The following is a 19849-nucleotide window of genomic DNA, read 5'->3' as shown; positions in this document are numbered from 1 at the left end:
GGCAGGGGCTGGCGCAGGCTGGGTCCTTCAACTTGAGGCGTCTCTCTCTCTCTCTCTTTTTCTCTGTCTTTCTTGCAGGCAGGAATCTTTGGGGAGGTCTCAGGGGAGGGTTTCAGCAGAATGCTCATCGGTTCTCCAGGTGTGTCCTTTCAGGGTCATGGTCTCTACTGATTGGTCAGTGACAGGGGCAATGACCTAGCTCTGCTGCTTTTCTGGGCCTGGAGCTGAAATACATCTGAGGCCTAGAAGTTATCTCCAGGGAGAAAAGTCTACCCTGGGGACAAGATTCCTGTTTTCCCAGTTTTGCCCCCTGCCAGGACCATTGGTACTTGGCTGCAAATTGCTTGGCCAGTTCAGCTGTGTGTCTCAGTTTGCCTATTCCACTTGCCTTCATAGCTTTTTACTATCCCGACTCATTCTCACCTCACAGACTCCCATCCCTAGAATCTTTTTAGGGGTGAAGAGGGAGGAGGGTTTCTTTCTCTTCAGTAACCGCTTCCTGCTGATGAGGGTCTGGCATGGCCCCCACCTCCATAGGGTATGGAAGTCTCTTCCTGTCTAGTCCAAGACATAAGGGAACAGGGTATGAGTCTGGAACAGAGAGGCTGGGAGCTGCTTCTTCCAGAGCAGGGATGCTTTGGAACCCCCAAAGCATCATCATCTTGATGTGGAACTCCCGTGTGCGACGTAATCGTCTAGTCCTGGCAACAAGTCCATCCAGCCAAACCGTTGAGGCTCATTTCAGGAGGTGGTGATGCAGATGGGCTTCTAAAGTGTGGCCTATACTGTGTTAATAAGCAACCAGGTAAAGAAGGTCATAGGCATACACTATATGAAAACAGCAGGAATACAAAGGTTAATGACTACAGCAAATCATACACCAGTTTCTTTTGAGACTGCCAGTTGAGAAGACTTCCAAATGCAAGGCTTCTGTGGGAGTAAAATTAAGCAGGAACAGTCTAGTAGATCCTTCTTATCTGCAGTTTAAGTATCTCTGGTGATGTTATCAGGTACTCGGGTACATTCTGTGTAGCTTACACTGCATCAGTACTTAATAGTTTTAAGTCAAAGGATGGGAGGAAAAAAATGAAACATTAGCTTGGAAGAAAACTAGAAAAGTTGGGCTTCAATGCAGTTTGTGGGTGACAACTGTGTATTGTGATTTCCATTGGAACCCAATTTCTGTCCCTAAAATTACCCTCATTTTTCATGAGGCTGCATTAAGTCTAGTTTCAATTTGGTCTGGTTATTAGCATAAATCCAACAAAAATAGTAACCGATTATATAGGTTTTTTCAAATTTCCTTGTGAAATTCCAGGAATCTTCAGACTGAGCTTTATTCAGCCCCTCAAAGCACAGAAGCCAAACCACACAGTTGCCATTTGGCTTTGCCTGCAGTACCTATAGGCTTGGGTAGATTCCTCAAGTTCTTGAGGTCCCCAAAATGTCTTGAGTTTCTTTCCTTGCCATCTTTCAGGAAAGCAACCTTCATTTCTTACCTGGAAAGACTGCCGTGAACCGAATGACCAAGCAAGGTGCCAGGCCGTTTCTGCAGTGAGCTTTCATTGGCTTCCAAAGTCAGTCTCAATTCCTTAAGGCTTCCTGGTGCCACCCAGAGTCCAGGCATGTCTTTTTCAATCATGACATTTCAGACAAGGACTTCATTAATAAAACCACAACTGGAAACTGGTTCTATGTGTTTCATTATAAAGAGAACAGATTCTTATTGGATTTGTGCAGACAAATATTGCTGTGAAAAAATAATACTTATTAAGAGCTGTCAAATTCTGGAGGGGTTAGGTAGGGAGAAAAATATAAATGCTTTGAAATTGCTTATGAGGGTATAATTTATCAAGCTACTCTAGGGGAAAGATAAGTTTCCTTATGTCAGGAAAACAAAAAGATTAAAAACTAGCAATATTTTGACAAAGTCATAAGAATAATAGTGATCTTTAGTTCCTTCAGTCCCATATACCCAATTTTTGTTTGTCTTAATTATTTGCAAGTTTTTCCATGAACCCAGTTATTCCTTAGGATTCCATAAACCTTCACCTACTTCAAAGATATGACTTGCTTAGATACCTACAAGTTAGAGTAAGTCAGAGTCCTTATCATGAACCTTTCCAAAGATGTAACATTATTTCCAAATGTATCCGAGTAAAACAATGACTGTTTATAAATGACATAATTTAAAAGGACATGGCTATAGTCCTGATTATAATTGCAATTGATAAAGTACTTCATTGTCAGATATAACATTACAAGACAACAGTTTCTTGTAAGTAATAATTACTCTGAAATTACATAAAAGAACAGTACAAAGCCCATAATTTTAGACTTAACACAAAATTTCAAAATGTAAAGAGCAAGTAATACATGAGATTTCAGAACATACGTGACTTATTGGAAGTGTGCATTGAGCATCGGAAACAATGTATAAACTCCCTGACTGGACACCTGCTACCCCTGAGAGTTTCCTGTTTGAACTTGGCTGTGAATTTTTGCAAGTTTCTTCCTAGTGCAGGCTAAAATCTCTAGAATTCATATTTTAATAAAAATATATGTATACAAATAGAATATAGTTATTATTACTTTGTTTGGCAAAGCTTCCCATGTAATTTCAAGCATACGAGAAACAAACAGTAAGCAGCCAGCGTCCCTTAGACTGACCTTCATGGACCCATTTGTACCTTTAGAAACAGAGGCTCCTCTACCAGCAAACACACTCTCACTTTCAAGAAAAACACCTCCAACAAAGCACAAGACATTCATCAACAGCTCCAAATCCACTTTACAGCCTCTTTGAATAAAAAGCCAAAAGCAGGTGAACTTAAAGTTGTCTCCTGTTGTTTCAAAATGTATAGATAGTCAATGGCTGTTACCAGAATTTACTAATTTAGAAAATAATATCTGAAATAAGTTAAAATGATTTGCTCGGCTATAGTTCAGGTTTTTCCCTTTTGATAAGAATTATCTCCCCCAAAGTTTGTATTTGAAATGCAGATACCTGGTTTTCTTCAAACTTGTGAGGAAAGACAAACGACTCATTCAGACTTCTAGTCAAGATGGAGGCTTAGGCAAACATGGGTTACCTCCTTGCACAACCACAGTAAAAATTACAACTAGAATACAGAACAAATATCACCCTGAATTGTCAGAAAATTGAGAAAGAAAATGTATGGAAGTCTGTTGGGAACCACCCTGCCTGGTTTCAGAAGTTGTAACCCCCCATGGATAAGGCTGATAAAGGACCTTGGGACTATAAGCCACTAAAGAGACAAAGCTTATCTTCCTGGTAGGGGTGCAGCCTCTGCTACCTTTTACTTTACCCTTCTTGGCCCCAGGTGGATGACTAGTTAGCCAATGACAAGTAAGATTCTTCAAGGGAGGGACAACCTAAGACAGGCACAGTTGTGAATGGGGCTCTCAGGGAAGGACTTTGGAGGTAGAAAAAGGGGGTAATGGACCCTTGCCCCTCAGCTTTGACATAGCCTGAGTCCTCAATCTGTCTGCAAGAAGTCTTCTAATCTCTTGGCTGTCTTACTTCCTGTGCTTGATTTAAGCCTAAAACAATGCATGAGGGTGGTGCAGCCCTGGGCAGGAATGTCAGGAATGGGCAGTTCCCCCAAGGTGATCAGGCCTAAGAAAGAATGTATAAAATCCTGTGAAAGCAGCTTTGCTAATACCTTCAATTTAAATGATAAGGGTCCAAGCATAGAATGAGTTTGTTTCCCCATAGTCTTATAGCCCTTTAGCTAACTGACCCTTACTCAGAATAAGCCCTCATAGTTCTTTGAATGTTATCTATTGTTTGATCCTTACTGCCTGACAATGATTGATGAACTTTACCTGTATTCCTATGCAACTTAAACCCAATAAAAGCTCAATGAGGAGCAGGCTCCTGGCCCTTCTCTTATGAAAGTTCAGCCACCTTTCCTCCCCAAGTAGATCATGTCTTGGTAGACTTATTCTCATCCATGGTGGAGGAGGGGGCTCTGCAGGCAGATCCCCTACACAGAAGTCCAACAACTAAGGAATTAAAGAAGCCATATTCAACTAGATGGGTAGGAGGGGTAGAGATATGGAAAGCTGTGGGGATGCAGAACAGACAGTCCCACACTCATGTGGTAGATAAAAATTGGGAGAAAAGCCTCCGGAGCAAAGGATCCCAGCCCCACCCCCAGGGTGCCAGCACCAGGAAGATAAGTTTCTATAACTTCTGGCAATAAATACCAGTGGGGGGTGGGGCAGTGGAAGAAACTGAAGGATTCTCAGGAGGCCTGCAATGGAGTTAGAGCTTATTCAGACTCACTCCCTCTGGGCTTCAGTACCAGGGCAACAACTGGAAGGGCACCAGTGGCCTACAGGGAAAAACTGAAGTGACTGGCATCAGGGCAAGTCCTGAGAGATGACCTTCTCCCAGACAGAAGCCCAGAGGTCAGGCAGCAGCGCTGTCTTCTCTCCAAGCTGGCCACCCCACAGAGCCACAGAGCATCACCTGATGACAACTAACTGGTGCACTTTTCTACAATAGGGCACGTTACTAAGACAGGGAGTCAAAAAAGCTCTATCTTATACACAAGAGCAAACACAGGAAGGCTACCAAAACAAGGAGACAAAGAAACATGGCCTGAAGGAAAGATCAGAACAAAAATGCAGAAAAAGAACTAAACAAAATGGAGATAAGCGATCTGTCAGATGCTGAGTTCAAAACACTGGTTATTAGGATGCTCAAGGAACTCACTGGGTACTGCGATGGCTTAAAAAAGACCCAGGCAGAAATGAAGATTACACTAAGTGAAATAAAGAAAATGTACAGGGAACCAACAGTGGAGGGGATGAAGCTGAGAATCAAATCAATTATTTGGAACATAAGGAAGAAAAAAGCATTGAATCAGAACAGCAAGAAGAAAAAAGAATCCAAAAAAATGAGGATAGACTAAGGAGCCACTGGGACATCTTCAAAAGCACCCACATTTGAGTCATAGGTGCGCCAGAAGGCGAAGAGAAAGAGCAAAAAATTGAAAACTTATTTGAAAACATAATGAAAGTAAATGTCCCTAACTTGGTAAAGGAAATAGACATACAAGTCCAGGAAGCACAGAGAGTCCCAAACAAGAGGACCACACCAAGGCACATTGTAATTAAAATGCCAAAGATTAAACATAAAGAGAGAATCTTAAAAGCAGCAAGGGAAGGGCAGAGAGTTACCTACAAAGGAATTCCCATAAGACTGTCAGCTGATTTCTCAAAAGAAATTTTGCAGGCTAGAGGGGACTGGCAGAAGTAATCGAAGTGATGAAAAATCAGGAGCTACAACCTAGATTACTGTCCCCAGAAAAACTGTCATTCAGGATGGAAGGGCAGATAAAGTGCTTCCCAGACAAGGTAAAGCTAAAGGAGTTCTCCATCACCAAGCCTTTATTATATGAAATGTTAAAGGGACTTATTTAAGAAAAAGAAGATCAAAACTATGAACATTAAAATGACAATAAATTCACAGCTATCAACAATTTACTCTAAAAAAACAAACTAAGCAAACAAGCAGAACAGCAACAGAATCGTAGGTATGGAGATCATTTGGAGGGTTAGCAGTTGGGAGGGGGAAAGGGGAGAATGAAGGAAAGGTGCAGAGATTAAGTATAAATTGGTAGGTACAAAATAGACAGGGGGATGTTAAGAATAGTATGGGAAATGGAGAAGCCAAAGAACTTAAATGTACGACCCATGGACATGAACTAAGAGGGGTTGCTGGAGGCAATGGGGGTACCGTGGAGGGAGCTAAAGGGGCAAAAATTGGGACAACTGTAATAGCATAATCCATAAAATATATGTATATATTTTTAAAGATTTTATTTATTTATCTTTAGAGGGAAAAAGAAGGAGAGAGGGAGAGAAATATCAATGTATGGTTGCCTTTCATGCATCCCCTGCTGGGAACTGGCCCGTAACCCAGGCATGTGCCCTGACAGGGACTTGAACTGCGGTTGTTTGGTTTGCAAGGCCTGCGCTCAATCCACGGAGCTACACCAGCCAGGGCTATAAAATATATTTTTTTAAAAAGACAGTTAAATACCTGAACAGCTGGGTTGCCACTCAGATATTTGTGAAGGACAGACACATCCGTTCACCCCTTTTTGAAATGTTTTTTCCATCTGGCTGCAGTGTTCCGGTTTACAGACAGCACACGGCTTAGAGCTATGAAGGCTCCGATGTAGGGACCCTCTGTCCGTTTCCATGGGAAGAGTGAAGTAGGCCCAGCTTTGGGACAGTAGTCAAGTTAACGGCGCCATCGCCTGGCCAAACCTCCTTGTTGCCCACCACACGTTGGGACCAGGCTGTGTTACAAAAGGAGGTCAGCCTTTTTCTTGAGGGACTCAGGATCAAACTTCTCCCAGCTGGTGAGCTTATACCCCAGAAGGGGACCCTCGTGGCTCTGGGGACCGGTTTGGAGAGACAAATACATAGCAAGCGGAGAGAGGCCTCCCTGTAAGGCTCTGGGCTGTTTGGGGCCACCCTGGAAGCCGTCCCCGAGGCTCTGGTGGACGTTAGCAATGAAGGAAGGATGGTCAGCAAACGTCCAGTCAGTCCCGAGATTCGCTTCCTCTTAGGAGGTTCCTTTAGAATCATTATTATTTTCTCATTTGGTCCAGTATCTGGTTTATCGGCTCTAAATGCTTCTCACCCTTCTGGAAAAAGATAATTTGGGCATCGTTGGTTTCGAGAAAAGTCTCACCCTACCAGGTGCATTGGGGCAGATTTGGTTGGTGAAAATATTCTGTTGGGAGGGAATGGGTTCCAATTTTGAAATAGATGTTGCATAATGACCTCTATCATTTGTAAAGAAGCCCACTCTGCCGGACAGGTGCCCCAGGACAAGGGGGGATCGGGTTCAGAATTACAAACTGGTAGCCCCAAAGCAGTCACAGGGACGTCAGGTGCAGCAGAAGGAACCTGGTGATGTTACAGTAACTGTACGGCGCTGGGTGGGTACTTGAAATATTGTGGGGGTTGGTTATAAAATACAGGTATGACTGTCTCTGCCATGTACCCGGGAGTGACATACAGTCACACTGAATGTAAACTGTAATTGTAAAAAAGAACAGACGAAGTATGTATAAGGGCCTTCATAGTTTCCCCCTCCATGAGAATTTGAACCCCTCCCGAACCATCAGCAAGAAGGCAGAACGCCCCTGAGCAACCCCATCCACGCCTGCCTTCTCTTCCCAAATCCCGCTTCAGCCTCCTACGGCCCAGTCCCTCCTGGGGACCTGGCTTTCCTCACCTAGGAGGGCTTCCCAGCAAACCCTCTGGAGCACTCCCGTTAAGGTGGACTCTGAACTCAGCAAACAGGGAAGCTGAACCAGACCCTGCACCTGCTTCCCCCAGAAGCCACTTCACTTCATCAGGCCCGATTTCCTAGGAAACCACAGCATGTACTGGTTCACACGTTCAGGGGCGCTGCCCTGTCCTCTGTCCTGGGGGCTTGACCCTCCAGGCGGGCAGGAAGCCTTTCCCTGGGACTTCACCAAGGCCCAGCACCAGGACCAGAAGAAAAGGAGGAGGAAGAGGAAAAGCCAAAATAGCCCTGTGAAGGGGCAGAGCCCGGCCTGGGAACACCCAGGAAAAGGACCAGACTAGATGGGGGTGCCCAGAACCCTGGCGGGTCCAACCCACGCCTGGGGAGAACCAGGAAGTGGACGGGTCACCCAAACAACAGCCTGCCTGTCACTCAAGAAAACAGTGGCCAGGGCAGCAGCTTTCCAGAGCCAAATCTTAAAAACTGGTCTTTCTGGTCTTCTAGTCTAGTGGTAACTGACCGGTGCTCCTAGGGGCTTCTAATTTGCAGTCGAGAGAAGCTATCCCATTCATTCAGTTTAATTTAGAGTCAGCGTCTTTCTAACTTGGCATGCAAAAGTTAATTTAGGCATTAAAAGACATACATTCTGGCCACGTTAAGTTGATCAATTCTAGTTAAATGTCCCCAATTCTGTAAGTCCTTGCCAGTGAGTAAAGGCTTTGCGGCAACTGTGGGCCCCCCTCTCAAGCCTGCCCTTCCCTCTCCACACAGGTTCTCAGCCGCCTGAGAACCTTGGAGGGGGCAAGCGGCCCTCCTCAGAGCTGGATGAGTTTAGACTCTGCTTTAACCAGTTCTGTTAAGGCCACCGGAAAGCAATTGGAAAGCCGAAGTTAAAAACGAGCCATCCATTTTTCTCCTCCAGTCACACCTTAGCCTGTAGCTCTACTTCGAGGAGTTTTAAAAAGACAGACCAAAGACATTCATCAGCCTCTGACCTTAGAACTACAGGGGAGTCTGGAATTCCCTAGGGAACCCACCCACGCTCACCTGTGGCAAATCGAGGGGCTGGGCGGGCCCAGTGGGTTTCTGCTGGTACCTCACACGGTCCCGGTCTTCGAGGTGGTCCTGGGTGGGCTCCAGTCTGGAATCCTGCCATTCTACCCACGAGGAGACAGTCTGGTCACTGCCAGTGGGTCAGCATAGGCCCAGGAGAGAAAGCCGCAGTCCCACCTGGGCTCACCCTTATGTTACCGGACAGGGGCCTGGCCCAGAGTAGGGCTGGTTCTGGACCTCGTGCAGGAAAGATTTCACAACACGGGTCCGTGTGACCACGAGGGTCTGTCCCCTGAGGCTGGGGCAGTGAAACAGGGAGGGCCTGGCACAGAGGGAGCCGCCACAGGAGCGCCCAGGCTGGGCTGCCTGAGCTCACTGGGAAGTCGGAGAAAAGGGGGCTTTGGGGACGGGTTCGGGGGATCAGCCTGGGACCAGCTGCCTCAGAGTTCAGGAGGCGCCTGCCTGGGGGGAGAGAAGTGTGGGGGAGAAGGGACTGGGGCCTGCGGCCTTGGTCTCTCTCCTGCAGGCGGGCATCCTGGGGGAGGTCTCAGGGGAGGGTCTCCGCAGAACATTCGTCAGTTCCCCAGGTGTGTCCTTTCAGGGTCACGGGCTCCCCTGATTGGTCAGCGGCAGGGGGTCCTTAGTCATTGCAGCTGGTCCTGGCCTTGCCCTCCTGGTTCTGCTGCTTTTCTGGGCCTGGAGCTGAACCACCACTGGGGCCTAGATGTCTCCAGGGAGGAAAGGGGCTGGGGGCGGAGGGGAGAGGTCACCCCGGGGGTGAGGTCGTGTGTTCCCGTTTGCCCCGCCGGGCCTTCCTTCCCCCCTGGGGACCATCTGCACCTGGCTGTCAGTTGCTGGGCCAGTGTGTCCGGCAATCTGTCTCTGTTTTCCTGTTCCTGTTGCCAAGGAATTTTCCTAGCTTTCCCCTGTCCTGTCTGACAGGACCCAGCGCGAATCCATGTAACTGAGTGGCTGACACCGTGCTGGGCTCGGAGGCGGGACTGTGGACCAAGCCGCTGAGCCTTACCTCCCTGCCTCGGACTGTGTGTGTTTAAAACGCAGCTCCGTGTTTGTGTACACGCTCTCCCTTCCGAACTGTGCTTCCCCTCCCCTTCCTCCCCTCCCCCACGCTGCCCCCGTGCCCCTCCCCCCACTGTCCCTGCTTCCCTAGCCCGGTCACACGCTGCTGCTGCTGCCACTGGAAGTAAAGAGGCGACTCTCATCACTTAACTGATGTCTCCTTTTCTCTTCTTCACAAAAGCAGTTTGTATTGTGAAAGATCAAATATATTCAAAAATAAAACATGTAAAAAACATGTCAGAACATGGCCCTCAGCGGGGAGGGGAGCCTTCTCGCCCTGCCCCCTCCGCTCCGTGCCGGCCGTAACCACAAGTCCGAATTACGTCGCGCTCTCTCTGGTTCCCCTCATTCAGCAGGATGTAAAAGGTCCTATTTATGGTTCTGCTAGGAGAGGCTGCAGCCTCTGACTCTCACTGCCTACCCACAGCAAACAGGCCAGAGGGCTGTTTTTAAATGAATTCCTTGGTTGTACTCTTTGAAGCTGGAGAATATACTGGTGACTTCAAAGTGCTTCCAAAAACTTTCAAAACAAAAGCCTTCATTTTTTTTCCCCATTTCCAGCAGAGCCCTAACTTGGTTTGTTGAAAGGCCGAGGTTTTGACAACCAGGGCACAACACCGACCCAGCAGGCACCGACCAGGAATTGTCTCCGCAATGACGGTTTCAAAACCCCCATCTGGGCCCGGAGAGTGTGGACTGTTATCGCAAGTGACTTTGTGGTACGAGAGTTGGGGTTCACGCGGAGTAACATTGTATTGACTGACAAGTTCGTTGGAGCCCATTACTTATATGTGTTTTTGAAAGACTGCATTTCTTTTTAGAGAAAGGGAAGGGAGGGAGAAAGAAGGAGGGGGAGAGAAACATCGATGTCGGAGAGAAGCGTAGATCGACTGCCGTCGTGGTGCCCCCATCAGGGACCAAACCCACAACCCAGGCCTGCGCCCCCACAAGGCATCTAGAACCAGTGACGCACCGCTTTTCGGGAGGACGCCCAGCCAACAAGCCACAGCGGCCGGGCTACTTGTGTTATATCGATGCAACACTTTAAAGTATCGAAATAGATTCCGTCTGGAAACAGCCTCTTGGGCAAACCGTTCTTGAATTTGCTTTTTTCTTTGTGGCTGTGACGAAGGTTGTTTGTATCCTCTACTCGCTTTTTTCTCTTTTTCTTCCCAAATGGATCTGTTTCTCTATCCAAAAAAATATATATATATCAACTTTTGGGTTTCCTGTTTGATTACTTCTCAAATGACTTTTCAGGCTCTTCTCATCTGAATGGGTCTCCTCCAAGATGGGCTGTGTTTGTTTGTTTGTTTTCTCGCCCTTAAACTCCAAGGCGGGATTCCTTCCTCGGAAGGAAAACTAGCTCCGCCCCCGTGACCGTGCAGAAGGCGTGTGGAAGGTGGCGTGTCTCAGAATCCGGAGCTGGCAGGACAGGAAAACATCGGTGAACCACTTCGCGCTTCTACTTCATCTCCTTCCTGTGTTTTCATTACGGAGGCACCTGGTTTTTCCTGGATTCGCCGCTTTTTCTCCCATCGCCGAGTTTTCAAGCGGAAGCTGCCGTCCTTTGCTCAGTGACTCTCGCCACTGTGGCCTCAGTGTGCGTCTGGGGCCTAAGAGAAACCTACTCAATGTCCTGTTCGGGCTGGATGCCAGCAGCAGTGACAGGCATGGTGTGGATTAGAACCACAGTTTCCCCACTGTCTCCTTGTCCCACACATTTGCATTTTGAGCCCCTCTAGCCCCTCTCTCTGTCTTACGACTCCGGAGACGAGCCATCTGGGTTCCACAAGGGTTTCCCTGTGTTTCTCCACAACCCTCCCAGTCACTCAGAACGGTCTGGACAAAGCGCACCATTCGCAGTTGTTAGGGGAACAGTGCGTCCCCCCAACCCCGGCTCTGCTGTGGGGAGTCCCGTGCTCGGTTCCTCATGTCACCCACGTGGAAGGAGCCCTTGGACCGACCCTGTCACTTGGGCAGTTGGTCAGAACCTGCCACGGTCGCGCCACGCCGTGCTTGGTGGAAGCACTTTGGCGTCTGTCCCACGTGTGGGGACTTTTAAGTGAGGTTGTCGCCTGACCCTCCTCCGTGGGGTCAGCGGAGCAGTCTCAGCCATTCACACCGTCCCTCCCTCACCCCTCGTGTCTCGGGCCCCAGGATCACCGGGGACACCTCCAGTCTCTATACTTGGGGGCGCTCATCACAGGCAGGGGGTGCAGATGAGGGGTGGCTTCTTCTGCAGCGTTTGGAGGGGGACACGTGGTTTGGGGCAGAGGCGCAGAAGCTGTGATGGGCATTTTGACAGGATGTCTCTGGCCTCTCCCCAGACCAGCTGCAGGTGTGTGGGTGATGGCAGAAAGGCCACCAGCTTAGGAAACCGCTGAAAATCCCAGGCGAGAGACGGCGGCGGCTCAGACCAAGGCAGCAGTGTCATTAAGTCTGCGGTGACCAGATTGCCTACGAGCCTTTTAGGGACTTGGTTGGTCTCTAGTGAAGATTCCCAGTGGCAACTTGGACCCTCAGCCTCATTCCATCTGTCTGTCCCGTCACAGGGCGCCCGTCTTGCGCCCAGGTCTTGGGGCCAGGTCCTGGGGCAGGGGCGTGGAGTGGGAAAGCCCCTCGTGGTTGACGACATTCCAGCCTGGCCATCCTCACAGTGCCCGTCATTGTGGACGAAACCGGAGGGACTCATGTGCAGTAAAGGTTTCCCAGCCAAGCTGCTTCCTGGAATGACGGGTCAGGTGGTCCGGGCTGGGGCTCTGGCCTTCCCCTTGAACTACGTGCAGGGGGCTGCTTTTCTGTCTGCCCACAATAGTGAGGAACAGCCTTTTGTTTGCCACTCGGGTGAAAGAAGGGCTTGTTTTGAGGTTTGGACCACAAATAATAACCCATTGTTCCCTGTAATAATAATCCACCCTCTTTAGCAGGAAAAAAAAAACTTGCCCGATGCAGTACAGCTATCAGTTTATTTAAAAGAATAGCCACAAGCGCACTTTGTGTCCTGAGAATAAACAGTTAGGAGGCTGGGGATGCACTTCTGCTCCTTGGCCTGCGTCCTTCTGAACGTGCCCCTCAGTCCCGGGCCACCACGCCCCTCCCTGTGTTGCTCATCCGTGACATTCTAAGAGTCATTGGAAAATGGCAGATATGGATTCTCTCTCAATGATTTCTCCTTAAAATATCATATTTTGGAGATGGGTGTTTTTTGTCTTTTCTGTATTCGTTCTCATTGTTTCCTGTCCTGGGCCAAATTTGTGTTTTGCTCACCTTTATTACATCCCTGACAGAGTCTCTTTTTAAGTGAAGATGATTTGAGCAGCCATCCTTAGTAATTCCTGTGGTTGCCTCTGAGTATCCATAGATCTTGTGAACAAGAGCTGTATTTTATATTCCAAGTGATATGCCTTTCAAATACTAGTTCCTGGGCCTGGGCGACCTGGAAAACCATAATGGGGTGAACGGACACGTGGCCGGCGTGGTCCTCCGTCTCCCTTGAGGGTGAACAGACCCCAGTGAAGTCGGATGGGCGGTAAGATTTCGGTAAGGAAAGTGTGCCATGGTGTGCTATTTTCTTTGCCTTAAATCCTTTGGAGGAAAGGGGTCGGTTGAAGAATAGGCATGGCTTTAAAATGACACATGACTAGAACAGTTTTAATTGCCTTATACGTGGAGGATGAGAAAAGTTCCGTGTGCTAGCCAGCAAAATGTAACGGGCAAGTATGAGAACTATTTAAAGTACCAAAACTGCCCTGGCTGGTGTGGCTCAGTGGATTGAGTGCCGGACTGTGAACCAAAGGGCTGCCGGTTTGATTCCCAGTCAGGGCACCTGCCTGAGTTTCGGGCCAGGTTCCCAGTAGGGGAGGTACAAGAGGCAACCACACATTGATGTCTCTCTCCTTCTTTTGTCCCCCCTCCTTTCCCCTCATAAATAAATAAAATCTTTTCTAAAAAAGTAGTAAAACTATAGCCCCCATGCCATTAAAATCGGACCATCGAGAAGCAGCTGGGATGTCCATCAGTAGGTGAATGGACAAAGTTCAGGACTAGTAAAAGCGTCTTGTTACTAAAACACAAACCCGACGCGCCCAGGCCGTCAGCGAGGGGTCCGGTTCGTGGCTGTGTGTGTCCTGCAATTTCCTTGCACTTGTTGTGTCATCTTCTCTGATAAGCGAGCTCTGGGGTGCTCCTGCCGAACCCTGCTCCTGAGCCTCCCTGTCCCTGCCTCTCCCCCCAGTGACCGCTGGCGTGTCCGCCCTGGAGGTGTACACCCCGAAAGAGATGTACGTAGCCAATGGGACGCAAGGGAAGCTGACATGCACGTTCAAGTCTGCGAACACCACCAGCATGCTGACCACAGTGTCCTGGAGCTTCCAGCCGGAGGGGACGGACACCTCCATGTCGGTAGGAGCGCCCTAGTCCGGCCTCGCGTGCGGGGTCCTGTCTGCTGTTGTGTCATCGGTGACCCGTCCCCCTGACCCGTCACTCCCAAAACCGATGTGTCCGCCATCGGTCAGACTGCAGGGCCCTTCTCTTGCTCCAGGCTGTCCGGGGAAAGGCAAACTCAGCTTGGCTTCCCTTAAAAACAGCGTTTTCACATCCCTGTGGGTCGCTGTCACCCTGCCGTCCCCCCATTGCCCCCACCCTCTCGGCCCATTTTGAAATGTGTCCTTCCCATAGAGCAACCCTTAGCGAGCCTTGCTGACACTGATCGAGACTCACCCTGCCCCCTCGGAGTGTCCGTTTGCCCCACTTTCATTGGTATTTCTTTACACACACACGCACACACACACAGAGTCTTTCTGACTCAATTTTGAGTTTCTTGACATGCACCTGGTCCGTCTGGTTCGGCGGCCTGCATCGGAAGTTCACTGCGGGTTGGCAAGGTCCTCAGAAACTCGGAAACAATCACTGGTCTCCCTCGGGTTGTCCTTAGAAGTAAGAGTGGCATGTGGGTGATGTCGCACCAGGGTAAGTGGCCAAACAGAAACCCAGGGCCGGAGGCCCGAGGCCCCGGGGCCTGGAGGGAAGACGCCTCCACAGCTGGACGCCGGGTGCTCGCTACGCGGGGCCGACGGTCCTGAGTCTGGTCTGTGAGACGGAGAGGAGGGGCTTCCCACACGGTGGCGTGAGGGTAAAGTGGGACTGAGACCTGTTCTCTCGGGCCAGGCACTGTGAGGACAAAGCCTCCCTTTGTCCTCCGGGAGTCTCCGGCAGGCGGGTCTCACCTGGCAGGGCCGTGAGGAGCGCCGTTTTCCACGGTGCTTCACGTTTCTGCACACCTGGCCAGCAGAGGCTGTGGTGGCCTTTCTTGCACAGTGACACTAGCCTAGGGTGACAGTGACAGTGTCTCTGGGGCAGAGGACAGGTCTGTTTACTGTCCCGCTGGGTTCCCTAAGCTTGGGGCTCCTTAACTGTAATCAAAGCCTCCAAGGACCAGCATCCACCTGAGCCCCCCAGGCCGTCCCTGTGGGACTCCAATGACAACATGCTGCGTGCTGTGTGCTATGTAATAAGGTCCTTTGTCTCTGCATCTTCTCCGGAGAGAAGAGTTTTCAGGAGTCTTGTGTCTTCCCCCAGCATCTGTGAACTTGTCACAGATGTGCGAGGAGGGTAAGGCACGATGAGCCTTCACGGTTGTGCCTGAGGATGAGGGGACAGTGAGCCCAAGGCACATATTTTAAATGGTTACAGTTGTTGACGTTTTCAGTGGGCATTCAGGCATCGGGAGGGCGGGTTAGAGGAGCTGGAGACCAGGGAAGAGGCGGAGCCTGAGAGGATGACAGCGTACAGCATCGTCCGTGGGAGGTCAACAGAGGAGAGAGAGACCCTCAAGAGGGGGAATGGACCGCCAGTCGGGTTGAGGCTCCCAAGTGGGAGAAGTTCGTGGGAGATAGTGACAGGCTTGGAGGGCGGGGCAGCTGGGTGGTGGCATGAGCCAGCCTTCGGGGGAGGCCCTAGACCTCAGGGACCCTGCAGGTAGAGGGAGGTTTAGGACGTAAGGACATGCAGGGGTCAGTAGGTGTTGGCACAGGGGTTTCCCGTGTACTCAAAGGTGCCGAAAGTGCCCTGGTTGGAACGCCAGCAGGACTCGAGTACAGAATCCCGTCCCACCGCCACCCCAACCCTGACCACGGCACCAGCCGGAAGCCTCCAGCCGAGCTGCCCCATCGAAGCCAGTGTCGGGCTGGGTCCCCACCCGGCCTCGCCTAGCTTCCCGGGCACTGGGTTCGATGATGTTACTTTGCAAAATGAGAGTGAGCAGGGAAAAGAAAGGGGCTGAAGGCCGAACCTGGGGAGGCCGGCAAGAGTTTTTTTGGGTTGCCTGGGCCTGGTTCCCTTGTTCCGTGAGAAACCCATAAATAAGAGGGAGAAACCCATCGGATTAATGGATAGTTAGGCTTCTCTCTGTATCTTAACGGTGCACTGTGGTGAAGACCCAGACCTTTGCATTCACTGGTGTCACCCTAGGAGCGCTGGCTTTGAAGACGTCCCTGACGGGGCCAGTGGCTTCTTTGAATCTCCAGTTTCTCACTCATAAAAATACGGTGTTAATCTCTCTGTCACTGGGACACCGAGAGGGCGTGAGATGGCTCCCGAGTGTATTTTTGCAGCTGACCCAGGACTGAACCCCTTGGCTCCCCACCCCCTGCCTGGCTTAGATTCCACACGAGACTTGCAAGGTGACAGATGTCTCCCGTAGGGAGTCTGCGTGATGAGTCCTGCGTAACACGCCCGTGGGAGCGCGGGCACCTCTGCCTTCGGGGCGAGCTCACAGGCCCTGTTTCCCTGGTTGCAGTTCTTCCACTACTCCCAGGGGCAGGAGTACCCCGGGAATTACCCGCCCTTCAAGGGCAGGATCAGCTGGGCTGGAGACCTGGACAAGAAAGACGCCTCCATCAGCATAGAGAACATGCAGTTCATCCACAATGGCACCTACATCTGCGACGTCAAAAACCCTCCCGACATCGTTGCCCAGCCTGGACACATTCGGCTGTACGTCGTGGAGAAAGGTACGTCCCGGGCACGTCGGCAGGAATGGCTCAGTCCCCGTTGTCCTGTGCTGGGGTGGAAAACGAGACCGATGTCCCAGGGGGTGTGTGAAAGGAGCATTTTGCAGCAAAGTGCCCCGTTTCTGGGGGCCTGGGGGCCAGGGACTGCGGCCCACGCAGGCGGAGCAGCCCATCTTTCCGCATGCACCCCTGCTGTCCGAAGCCTCCTGGCCCACGGCTGGGGTGCTCATCGCCCGACGCTGATTAGAAGTCAGACCCAGTTCGATGGGCTGAGCGGTGGGAAAGGAGGTTGACTGTCTTCCTATGTTCTCCGGGAGCAAGTGTCAACATTTGCAGAAACCCCACCACCGTTTCTTCCCTTTTTGGAGAAGCAGCAGGAACACACAGGGTCCTGGGTCTCATTCCGAGACGCCAGCCGCTCTGCTGGCCCAGTAGATGGAGGTGAATTTGCACCCCAGGTTTTTTTTGTTTTGTTTTTATTTTGGCACACGGAGAGGCGTGGTGTGCACAGGAGTGCTCGGTGCACTGCATCCTGTGCCACTGTTTAGATCTGAGGTCTCACAATCCGGGGAATAGTAGAGGGGAATGGAACCGCTAAAGGAAGATGCTCGTTCACGCCATAAATCCCACTTCTCCTCGTCACAAGGGACCGTAACACGATTCTGTTCTCTCCCCCCAGCGGTGCTGCCCGTGTTTCCGGTTTGGGTGGTGGTGGGCATAGTGACCGCTGTGGTCGTGGGCCTCTCCCTGCTCACCAGCGTGGTACTGGCCGTCCTCTACCGAAGGAAGAGCTCTAAGCGGGATTACACTGGGTGAGAGACACTGCTTCTGGGGGGATGGGGAGGAGGAGGGGTTTATAAAAGCCCCTGTGTTTTTTTTATGGAAAAAGAATTGGGAAGAATTAGCCCCTACGCGCTTTCCTGCCGGAATCGGGCAGTCTCCGCAGGAGGTGTGCGGACGGGGCCAAGCAGAAGCCAGTGGCCCACTGTGGACGGGCTGTGACCCGAGCTGCTGCCACACAGGCTCTGCCCCCGGCCTGCAGCTGCCAGCCCTTGGCAGTCCGGGCTCTGGCTGCAATGCCACCCACCCCACCACTGGTGGTCACAGACGTCACTTACCCAGTTTCTGAGAGTCATGTTCATCCTTTGGCGATAATGTCAGCAGGTTCTTCTTCTCAGTTAGGCAAATCTCAAACGAGTTGAGGACAGTTGTGCTAATAGATGACCCCCCCACCTGAGGCAGTGACACAGATTCTTTTTTTTTAATGGTTTGGTTGGCACCTGAGTTGCTTTGCTCTGTCTTGAGTGCATGGTGGGACTCATCGGAATGGGGGCGGCAAGGGCTGGACACCAACAGGTACCAGCGGTAGAGGGGAGCAGGCCTTTCGTTCCCGCCTTCTGAGAGACAGCACACCTGAGCCCAGGTGTGTCTGACGCAGGGCCTTCTCTTCACTGCTCTGGGGGAAGGCCGACCAACTAGAACTCCCGGGGTCAGGGTGAAGGCTGCCTCCAGCCTCCAGCTGAGGGCTTGGGCTTCGTGGCAGGTGCACGCTGACCTTCACCATCCCTCGGGGCTGCGCTCTGAGGCTTGCATGCCCGGTGGCCTGGCTGGTGGACGGTGGGAACCCTGCCCCCCTACTTCTCCATCTCTCTTGGGGCTCTGCGGTTCTAGTTTTTAGGAGGATCGCTGTGTTTGAACGAGCTTGAATGGTCCAGCTCAGATAGTACGTGCTTGGAATGCCTCTGTTCTTGCATGGCGAGTGTTTCTTGAGCACGAATAACTGGTGTGTTGGTTTCCAGCGTGAGACTAATCCGGGGTGGTGACGTGCCGGTCGCTGTAGTTCTTGCTTTCGGGTTCGTGGAGAGCGTGAGCCTGAGACCCCTGCACGGCGTGGTGGGTGCTGCTGTTCTCACTTTGTCTCTCCCCCCCCTGCCCTTCCGCCTCGGCGTGCCGGGATCAGAGCCTGCTTCTCCTCCACTTGTTGAGAAAAGCTGACATAGACGCCACACTGAGCCCGTAGTGGGGCCGGGTCTCCCTCCGCCCCACTAGACACATGGTAACTAATCCCGTTGCCCGTTCCTGTTAATATTCATGTGTGTGTACAGCCCGTCTCCCTGGCTGGCAACTAACCAACCAGCTGGCTCCGAGCTAACCCCACAGCTCCTGTGGTCTGTCCACCAGTACGTCACGTGTGCGTGTGTGTGTGTGTGTGTGCCAGAAACATACTGAGCACACCGCCCCAGGGAAGCGGGGCTGTCAAACACACGGAGTTTTATGACCGTGATTATGTGTGTTCTCCATGTGAAATGCCTTCACGTGTGCGTGTGTTTCAGTTTTTTTTTTATACGTGAATTGTACTGTGAATGACCGAGCCCCTCTCTGTGTTAGCATAGCCAGACCGTTTTGGTTTGGGCCCTTTAACCTCCCGTTTCTGAGAAGGCACAGTTAGTGGGATGCACCGCCCCCTGTGCTCTTAGCCAGGACTCTTTAAGTGGGGTTGACCCCAGGCCCCCGAGCTCTGCTGAGGGCACGTCTCACTGGGGGTCCCCTAAGGAGTAACCTCCTGGCCCCACTGCCCCGGATGCCCTAGGAAGCTCTGCCCTGGGACCTGCCATTCCAGCCTCCAGTCATTCTCACCTCCTCGGGGAAGGGGGAGGGCTCTCAGTCCAGTTTTTGGCAGGAAAACAAAACATGAAGAAGCCAGGAATGAAAGGAACCAGCCGGCCAAGACTGCGACCCTGAATGGGCAGCTGTAACTTCTGAAATGCATTCAGGAGAGGTTCCCCTTCGATGCGCATAGGAGAAGGGACAACCCGTTCCTTTAAATCTCTATCCCAAAGGCGGGTAGATGGCGGGGGAAGGGCAGAGCAGCGAGCTAACACGTTCAGTGAGCCAGAGCCCCGCCTGGCCGACGTCATTACTGGAAACTGGCAAAGGGCTCACATTCGCCCAACGAGCAGCAGGGGTCCAGTGTCAAGACACGTGGTTGTTGCGATACCGTTGTTTTGCTGTGTTTTGTTCTTCCACATCTGCTCCTTCGCCTTGCCGTCACTTGCTTTTCCATATTTTTGTTTCTGTTTATTTAAAACCATTTTTTGTTTTACATTTGTTCTCCAAACTGCCACCCTGTCAGCTGCAGCACCTCAGAGAGTGTGTCTCCGGTTAAGCAGGCTCCGCGGAAGTCCCCCTCCGACACAGAGGGTCTAGTAAAGAGCCTGCCGTCTGCATCTCACCAGGTAACCGGCGACCGCCTCCGGGCTGCGCTCTGCAGCTGGGCTCGGCCACTACCCCAGGAGCGGGAGAGAGTGTGAGCCGTGACACCGGGACAGAGGGATGGACAGGCGGACGGATGGACACAGAAAGAGAGCCGCTTAAGGAGGGCCCCATGCAAACGTGCAGAGAA

General features: G+C 51.2%; 1 protein-coding gene across 1 annotated transcript in view; it reads left to right on the top strand.

Annotated features, from left to right (window-relative positions):
* MPZL1 (myelin protein zero like 1) overlaps positions 1-19849 on the top strand; it is a 34547-nt gene that overhangs the window by 6926 nt on the left and 7772 nt on the right. Inside the window, exons 2-5 of the mRNA XM_037167440.2 lie at positions 13671-13837; positions 16233-16446; positions 17126-17258; positions 19580-19682. Coding sequence (XP_037023335.2) covers positions 13671-13837; positions 16233-16446; positions 17126-17258; positions 19580-19682 — 617 coding nt within the window. The remainder of the gene's footprint in view (positions 1-13670; positions 13838-16232; positions 16447-17125; positions 17259-19579; positions 19683-19849) is intronic.

Source organism: Artibeus jamaicensis, unplaced genomic scaffold (genome assembly GCF_021234435.1).
Source record: "Artibeus jamaicensis isolate MK-2021 breed Jamaican fruit bat unplaced genomic scaffold, CSHL_Jam_final scaffold_625, whole genome shotgun sequence".
Taxonomy (NCBI): domain Eukaryota; kingdom Metazoa; phylum Chordata; class Mammalia; order Chiroptera; family Phyllostomidae; genus Artibeus; species Artibeus jamaicensis.
The sequence above is the reverse complement of the archived record's forward strand: the minus strand, read 5'-3'. Positions and strand labels throughout refer to the sequence as shown.